Source organism: Vanacampus margaritifer, chromosome 1, assembly GCF_051991255.1.
Source record: "Vanacampus margaritifer isolate UIUO_Vmar chromosome 1, RoL_Vmar_1.0, whole genome shotgun sequence".
Lineage (NCBI taxonomy): Eukaryota > Metazoa > Chordata > Actinopteri > Syngnathiformes > Syngnathidae > Vanacampus > Vanacampus margaritifer.
This window is the reverse complement of record NC_135432.1, coordinates 58,918,081-58,927,095: the sequence shown is the minus strand read 5'-3', so window position 1 is coordinate 58,927,095 and position 9,015 is coordinate 58,918,081. Positions and strand designations below refer to the sequence as shown.

The window sequence follows — 9,015 nt, the reverse complement described above, 5'->3', positions numbered from 1 at the left end:
AGTACAAAGGTCAGGGCAGTTAGGTTTGAATTTGTTTAAGGATAGTAACAATCATCTTTTTCCGAGGCCATTTTTCCCCAAGAATATGACTGACAGCAAACGCATCTTGAATTGAATCATTTTTACCACCTTTTTTTTTTTTGGGTAGTGCCTAAAATAAGTATATTAACAATTATATAGTCTTTGGTTATCTTGCCATACTAATAAATGCTCATTTAGGAGGAAAAATATTCAAATAAAAGCTGAATAAAATGGCATTGTGCGTTTGAGTGTGTGATCGTGCCACGCCCGCCATAGTGTCCACACGTCGTGCCAAAGTAGGGAGCGATTGGACCGATTTCACCATGGCAACGCGATGACGTCGTCTCCCTTGCTCTAATTGGAGGAAACCCCGTGCGACCAGCCGCTGCAGCGTTCCGGTCTGTCAAACTACACTTTGAAGTCCCGCCTCTCACCCCCGCGTTTAATGTTTATTCGCTGGCACCCCAAAAATATGCTGTCACTCAAAAGAGATAGCGATTTACAATTGGAGAGTCGACCATAGATAATCCGCCCCCATTTAATCAAGTTCAGTTGGACTTTAGCTGCCGCTGCTTGTTCTTTGCCTTTCTGCCCAATCCATCGAATCGGACCAAATTGTGAAGCGAATTCGGACCTCTGTAGGTGAGATACGTCGAATATTTCATTTCGTACCTTCTAGTAAGCGTCCGAGACTTCTTTCTGATGGCAAGTGTGATCAAATAGGACGTGGTCCGTTTTCGTGAGCTGCGCTTTCGTTGACACTTTTTCCATTGATAGGAGTGGCCCGTTAGCTTAAACCTGCAGCGTTAGCTTCGTTAGGCTAGCTTTTGTACCTAGCTAGTCCCTCCAGACAGCTTTGTGGCGGGCTGCGGTACCGACGTGACTCAGCTCGGCTATTTAACAGCCCCGTTTTCGGTGCTCGAATCTCATTTGAAACTATCTTGAATTATTCACTTCGCAATATTACACGAGATGACCGTTACGTAATCGTGTTAAAGCGCAATTATACCCCAAAGCGACGGAGACGCACTAAAGACGTTGATGTGGTTAAATGTTACAATGAATTGTAGCTAGTGTTACTGTGAGTTACAATTGATGGCGTGCACCCCCGCTTTCAGTTTTCTCCAAATGTGTCATTTTTGTCAGCCTGTCACGCCGCTGTGGAAATAACGCCACTCCTTGTTCCACTCCCAGTTCACAGTCCCCGACTCTCGCTCGCTCGCCCCGTCCGTCTTGTCTTGATCCATCGCTCCTCAAACAACTATACAAAAAACTATGGAGAAATCGGATCTTATCCAGAAGGCCAAGCTGGCAGAGCAGGCCGAGCGTTACGACGACATGGCCGAGTGCATGAAGGAGGTGACGGAGAAGGGCGACGATCTGACGAACGAGGAGAGGAACCTGCTGTCGGTCGCCTACAAGAACGTGGTGGGGGCCCGGCGGTCCTCATGGAGGGTGCTCTCCAGTATCGAAGCCAAGTCCGAAACTAGTGAGAAGAAGCTGCAGCTGGTTAAGGAATATCGGGAGAAAGTGGAGAATGAGCTGCAAGAAATCTGCAACAACGTTTTGGTACGTGTCCCTTTTTCTTCTTCTCTATAATCTCAATTCCCAAAGAGCCAGACATAGTAATTTAACATACCGGAGTCCAATTGGTGATTTCCCAATACTTGATTCGGAGTAGCAAAGAGATGAAGATATACATACATCCACTAGTCAAACAATTTGTTACACTGCTATCAAATAATTTGGTGCACCGCTATCAAAGTTTCAACAATTTTCAAAGCTCACAACATGATAGGTGATGTTAGATTAAATTAAAGCCATTTGATACTGATTTCATCCCACGAGGGAGCCCAATTGAGTGAATGCTTCAATAGTACTTGACTGCATTTCTTAACCAGTTCAAACTTGATTAAAGAACAAAATGTGCAGCTCATCAAGGAACGGGTGAGCCATTACTTTGCTTAGTTCTAACATGTATTGTTTATTTATTTATTTTACAAAATACTGAACACAAAGGCAATGACATGGCACAAGAAGATTCACAGCTGTGATTTAGTTACTGATTTTTATTTAAGGATTCGCCAACATTCTGTATACTGTCATTTGTGACAAACTCAAATGCTGCAGTGCAACTATTCCATTTCCTTTATTTGAATTGGCTTTTAAGATTTAATTTGTCGTATCTAGGCGTTCGGTTAACCTTAATTCATAGGCCTCATGATCATAATTTCAGCCTGATTACATAATTCATTGCTGCATAGAATTAGGTTGGCTATTTCAGTCCACTTTGTTGTCAAATGCTATCACCCTCTTTTCCTTTTTGGCTCTATTTCAGTAAAGAAATGGCATTTACAAGGAAGTTTTGTGAATTCCTCCTCTCATTGCTCCTGCTTTTTTGTGAATCAAGATTTTTGGATCAAACAGATAGGATCATCCATTGAGATTTTATTTATTTATTATTTTTTAATAGTAGAACCTTTAAAGTCACAGCCAATCAATTTTTGGATGCTGGATGACTCGCAAAATTCACATTTTCGAAATTTCCCTGCGAATTAAACGCTCTGATGCCAGTAGAATACAATAACGACAAAGTTGACGTTTCAAGTAACATTTTAACATTAACAGACTGAAATTGTTAAATTTAAAACATAAAGGAAAACTTGCTCAACTTTAAAGATGCCTGACAGATAAAAGACAAACAGCAGCGCTGTCACCTAGTGGTGTTTTATGGTAATTTATGTATTTAGTACATTAAATGTGTTTTAGTATCCATGTTGTCTCATCTGGCAGTGGCAGCTAGATAGCTAATATGACAAGCCATGTGCAATAATTGATATGCAAAATTAGTTCCCACTAGATAAGCAGGACACCTTTCAACAGGCCAATGTTTTTAAGCTAATGACTTTGGCCTACATTTGAACTAGTTCCGAGCCTGCCTTGACTACGAGTGGGGGCAGGGCATGATTTCACTTCTTGATTAATCTATTGCAACAGCAGGGATTGTGCGTTGCATTATTTCCATCCTGCTTTGGTGGTGGATTAGAAGAGATCTGATTGGAAGATTCCAGTAATGTCCCAGGGGCTACTGTCTGACTGAGACACACCGCAGGGGCTGTTCACTTTCAGCATGCATGTTCCCTGCCAGTGACTCAGCCTTTTTGTGTTTCTTCTGCTGAGTGTTGCAGAAGGGTGTGTCGCTCCTCAGGTCTCAACTCGTCTGCAGAAGCCTTGCGGGCTGCGAACTTTCTCCAAATAATACCTCTCTTTTAGACCATGAGTGGCTGTGAGGAAGGATGGACACATGATATGTAACAGACCATAGGTTCTTGCTTACAACATGCTTGGAGGTCAAAGTGTCTTGTCTGACTGCGAGTTTGGTTGAACTTGGATTTATTATGGCTTGGAGATTGTGGCCCCCCAGTTCACAAGTCGGGCACTTTCAATTTGATGTAATTGTAATGGGCAACGGTCATTTGTAATTGTTAGCTTTTTGTACAAAGGAGTTTTGAGGCTTCATTTTAGGGGGGTTAAAATTGTGAATAGGTATGCACGATAATATCGGTGGCCGATAATCATCGGCAATTATCGACCAATTTGACGTCGTACAGATAAAGAAATCCGCAGATAATAACAGACATACCACATTGGTTCATTTCTTGTGGTTGTGCCCGACTACTCAACCCCTCCCCTCTTCTTCGCCAATTTGGCCTGTCTTAACTGTATCTCAGCAAAATGTTACCCTGGGAGTTTGCATTTTTAAAACATGTCTGCTTTGTTTAGGCAAACTCAAAATGAGTTACTGGTTGTCTTTGAAGCAGAGATGTCAATAAAATTCAGCTTCATGATGCTTTACGCAATGTTTCAACGTTAAAACTTATAGTAGGACTCGAAAGTATATTTGTATTCAAGTTCATTTTGCAAACAATTATCGGCTTACTTATCGGTTATCGGCATCTGTACTTTCAAAATTACTGGTTTATCGGTATCGGTTGAAAATAGCATTATCGTGCATCCCTAGTTGTGAAAGTTGTCATTTTAACAGGTGAATGTCAAAATTCCCCCAGAAGCGTAAACGCATACCAAGACTCACAGCTACTGTCTCTCTCGCTCCAGAGACCAGTCATACATTAATGAGGCACAATGATTAAATATTTGTGAAACTGACTCGACAAAAGGTGATTTGAGGCCGTGTAGTTTTTCTTAAAATACATTTACATAAGTGTTAAACTGTGACGGAGCAATAAAACCATAATTTATGGTTTCATACATGTATCCCCCCCCAGTGTCCCTCTGCTTTTCCTAAATTGTGGTCAAATTCCATTTTGGAAAGCCATCAACGCTTGAAGACAAATTTTTGTCGGACGTGCGAATTCACGACCAAGTCGGACCTTTCATCTGGCGATGCCGTTTGCAGCACTCTGTCGTGAAGGGCCGGTGACTGAAATCAGAGCTTTGTGCGAAAGCGCAGTCAAGAGAGCATCTCTCCTCTTGTCTTTTGTGCGCAGCTTGCAGGGGAAAGGAATGCTCGGCACATGAGGCATGTGCATGTTTTGACCGAGCCAATGGTGGCTTGTGGACGTGACTTGGGAGTGGCTGCCGGGAGGGATTTGGCTCAGACAAGGACACTTTCTTCCTGCCAAGGCATGGAATCCAAACCTCCTTTTTTTTTTTTCCCTCATTAGGTTTGAGGTTTATGGCGATTCGCAGATGGTAAATCTGCACTGTGCTTTAATTGAAGCGGGACACATTTTCTCCACTTCAATCTCTGATGAAAGGCCCATGACAAGTCCTAGAGGGCAATCGCAGGTTATGCTTTCGTAGTTAGAGCTGTAATCCACCTTGGGCAATATGTTATTTTTAGAGGACGTAGGGCAGTGGGTTCATAACTTTTTTTTTTTTTTCTGTCATGCTTGCCTCTTGGAGGGGGGGGGGGGGTTATGCTACAGCCTGGTTCACATGGCAAGATTTTAAAATGGTGACCCCACACGTGAAGAGAAAAAAAATCCCCATGTGCAGCCACACTGCACAATCAACACACCACACACAACCAAATTCATTCATGAATGTGACGGGAAGTCTCGACAAACATGCAGGACCAGTCGCGATACGAACTGGTTTTCAGATGGAAAAAGCTGCATAAAAAGAAAAGGCGGTTAAAGGAGTGTAAATTGGCTCCGGGCGGCAAGGCATCGCTTGCGCTCGGTGCTGGCGGCGCGGGTTCGTGTATATAAAAATAATAATAATAATAAAAAAGGAGTGTAATTGCACAAGCACGGTCATGACTTGATTTTGGATTCCTCGCCGGCTCCCTTTCTGATTTGGTTTGTCCTCGGGCCACACGGACAAGGTGGGGTTGGTTGGGCACTTACGGATCTGTTCTCTCCACAAACTTTTGCACTGGTATCACTGGTGCTACCAAATTTTTCAGTTAGTTGCACCACACTGGATTTGGTCTCACACACACCCTTTTTTTGAGGTGGTGGGGGCTTTTCTTTAATGTGAACGTTGTGCTATGACTCTGAATCGCAAGAGATGTTGAGATACAGATCAACGTTTACACGACCACCATCAGCAGCCTAGCCGCCAAGCTGGAGACTTGTGCCGTATCACACATTGACGGCGTAATTAACCAGCAGTTTCTTGGCGTCCTTAAATGGCGACCTTAAGTATGATTTTGGATGGCCTTGAGTTGTTTGTTGTCAAGAGGACAAGTTAAGCTCGCCACCACGCACTGCGAGGCTCAGCTTCGAAATACAAGCCTACCACCGTGCGTCTATTGCATTGACATCCATGTATTAATTGGTAGGCTTTTATTTTGAAGTTGGCCATTGCAGCGCGTGGTGGTCTGGCGGCTAGCTTGACTCATCCTTTTCTTTTCTTTTTTCTTTTTTTACCTTCAAAATGAATCCACAGCCTTGAAGCATTTCAAACCACAACACTTTTTCCATCACGCGCTACACAGTGTGAAAGTCACTATTTAAGCTTCTTTCTTTTTTTTCTTCTTTTTTTTTTTATGCCTGTGTAAGATGACCTTCAAACTCTTATCTAACTTGTGTTCCAACCCTGGGTCACAGTTCTGTGTAAAAAAAAAAAAAATCCCAAAAATTAATAGTTTTTCAACTTTAGTGGCATTACAAAAGCCTTTATAGAGGTGGTACCTGTGTGAAAGGGAACTCTGCAAAGGCGGGACCCAGGTATAAGGTTTGCATCTCGCGTCTTCAAGTGAGTGCTGATGTGACAAAAGCAGTTGTCCTTGCCAACAAGTATTGTTTGTGTCACACGAGCACAATCGGTTAGATTCTTGATTTATAGGCAAAGGTGGGAAAATGCCGGGTCTTCTGCTCAGATTCTTAGAAACTTAAGTGGGCCATCACTTCAGAGTTTTAAGTTCTGCGATCACGGTTGTAACTGAAAACGCTAACGGATCATTTGTCAACATTGAAATGACATGAATCCATTCCCGGCCCACATTGTGCACCTTATAGTGTGTGCGCTTTGGTCAGCAGGAGGCTTTATAACAAACTCTTTGCATATGTCTGACTCGGGGAGCTAAAGAAAACTTTAATGCAGAGGATAAAGAATATATACACCCCATTGAGGCGTTTGATTTTTGTACCACTGCATCTAACCATGCGTTTGTTGTTCTCTAACTCCAACCCTCCCCCCCTCCTTCTTGCAGTCACTGCTGGATAAGTATTTAATTGGGAACTCCAAACACCAAGAGAGCAAAGTTTTTTACCTAAAGATGAAGGGGGACTACTATAGATACCTCGCTGAAGTTGCTTCCGGAGACAACAAAAAAAGTAAGTAATATGGCATTTAACTTTTGATTGCACGTACTTGAGTGGTTAGAACCTGCTTCATATGTTTGCTCTCCAACTAGGAACGTGTCCTAGTATTTCTCACTCGTGGCTGGAAATTATGTCACAGGGGCCTCATTTCAGGAGTTGGCATGGTAGTGGGTGGATGACACATATACTCTGTTAATCTGGTTTGATCTATCAGCATTTTTCCTTCTGATTGACTTGTTCAACATGTCACCTAATAAACTGCAATTTAGTTGTTTGCCCCTTTTTTAAAAGGCAAGTATCAAAGGAGTGAACTTTTGTACATTTCATTGTCTGATTCGTATGTTTTTCTCTCTCTCTCTCACTCTCACTCACTCACTCACTCACTCACTCACACACACATATATTAGAGATCATCGAGTGCTCGCAACAGGCGTACCAGGAAGCCTTTGACATCAGTAACGCGGACATGGAGCCCACACATCCCATCCGCTTGGGACTGGCTCTTAACTTTTCGGTCTTCTTCTACGAGATCCTCAACTCGCCAGAAAAAGCTTGTGAACTCGCGAAAAAGGTTTGTGCACAATCCCCACGCTGTTGTCCACCTTTAGAGCCCGTTCTCCGGTCAATTCCCCCCCCCCCCCCCCACCCCATTTAATTTTGCTCGCAGGCGTTTGACGACGCCATCGCTGAGCTCGACCATCTAAACGAAGAGTCCTACAAAGACAGCACCCTCATCATGCAGCTCCTCAGAGACAATCTGACAGTAAGTGTCTCTATTATTATTATTAGTTATATATTTTATTATTTTTGCGCCTGCTGGCTCAACTTTGGAAGTACAGTACCACTGAAATAACCTGTGTCTAATAAGTAGCACTATAAAGGAATTTGGTCCACTGAAGCATGTGCTCGAACAATTTCTGAAGCTAGTCGAGATAAAATATCGCATGAGAACTGCACGATCACAGTCGGATTGTATTTAAAATGCAAATTGTATCTTGCGTTTCATCTCTTCAGCTATGGACATCAGACAATGCTGCCGAGGAGGGCGACGCCGGAGAAAGAGGCGACGCCGGTGAAACTGAGAACTAGAAGAAAGAGTCCTTGGCCTCCAAAAACAACAAAAGGATTAAAAAGAAAAAAAAACTTTTTACACATCCATCATTCCTTATTGCTCCAATCCAACATTCTTCCAATGAAAACCCATTGCTGAAAAAAATATATATCGTTATCATGAAAAAAAATTGATTGGAGGAAAAAAAAAAGTACAGATTATGATGACCTGTAAAAGTAAATCCCTCCATTCCTTTGGTTTGTGTGTGCCCTGGCCTTTCAGTATGTGCAATTACAGCTGTAGAAAAGTATTGATAGCTTGACATGGTATTATGCTCTTTTCCTAAAGTTATAGGCAGAAACACTCAACGTCCTAACATCGAACAACTGGAAGTTCACCATGAGAAGGATTTTTAGTTCAGGTTCTAGTCAGTTTCCTCTTCTTGCTCTGTCTAAAAAGTTTAAAAAAAAGAAAAAAAAATACACAATTGTGGTACGGTTACAGCGTCTGAAATTCCACTTCAGATAGTTTTCATGCTGCAGGGAATGCCAGTGCTCACGCATGCTGGCAGCCAATAGTAGTGCCCCATTGGATTAATCCTCACTTTATAATGCCACTCTTTCACTAAAGCATGTCTGTTTGGGGGAAGGGATGGGGGAGGGGGGGTCGCTGGGGCTTGACTGACCAACACATGGGACCTTCTAAACGAGAAGATGACAATTCTGTCATTGCATGTCTCTTGAGATATTACACTGGAATGGGAACAAATGCTGTAACACACAAAGTTCAAGTGTCAAGTTTAATATTTTTCAATGCAGGTTTGTACACATCCTAAAAGAGGGTGGTCTGTTTGTCTGTCCAGTGATTGTCATTAGAGATTTGGACCACTATTGTTTTGCTATTCATTCAATTGTAGTCCCCTAAAGCCTTGTGGAACCGTTTGAATCCCTGTGTAACAGCTATGTTAACATGAATAAATCATTTTATAAACCATGCTGTTGTGTGTGTGCTCAATATATCTCTCCTTATTCTAATTTGTTGTGGGTTATTTACTGAACTAGTTTGCTGTAAAAGCCCATCACTCATCCACACGACCACACCTATTGACCATTTAGATAACCGGTAGTCTTGAATACCCTTTGAAAGAAA

General features: G+C 42.4%; 1 protein-coding gene across 2 annotated transcripts; it reads left to right on the top strand.

The window, feature by feature from the left end:
* The first annotated feature begins 496 nt into the window (after positions 1-496).
* On the top strand, positions 497-8,859 carry LOC144043675 (14-3-3 protein beta/alpha-1-like). 2 transcript variants are annotated; one of them, XM_077557567.1, is made up of 6 exons: positions 497-663; positions 1,216-1,590; positions 6,704-6,827; positions 7,223-7,386; positions 7,483-7,578; positions 7,830-8,859. In XM_077557567.1, exons 2-6 carry the CDS (start codon positions 1,297-1,299, stop codon positions 7,902-7,904), a joined length of 753 nt encoding a protein of 250 aa, XP_077413693.1. In that variant the 5' UTR covers positions 497-663; positions 1,216-1,296; the 3' UTR covers positions 7,905-8,859. The 2 variants fall into 2 exon arrangements, with proteins under 2 accessions (XP_077413693.1, XP_077413698.1); XM_077557572.1 differs by having other exon boundaries at positions 524-659.
* Positions 8,860-9,015: the final 156 nt, after the last annotated feature.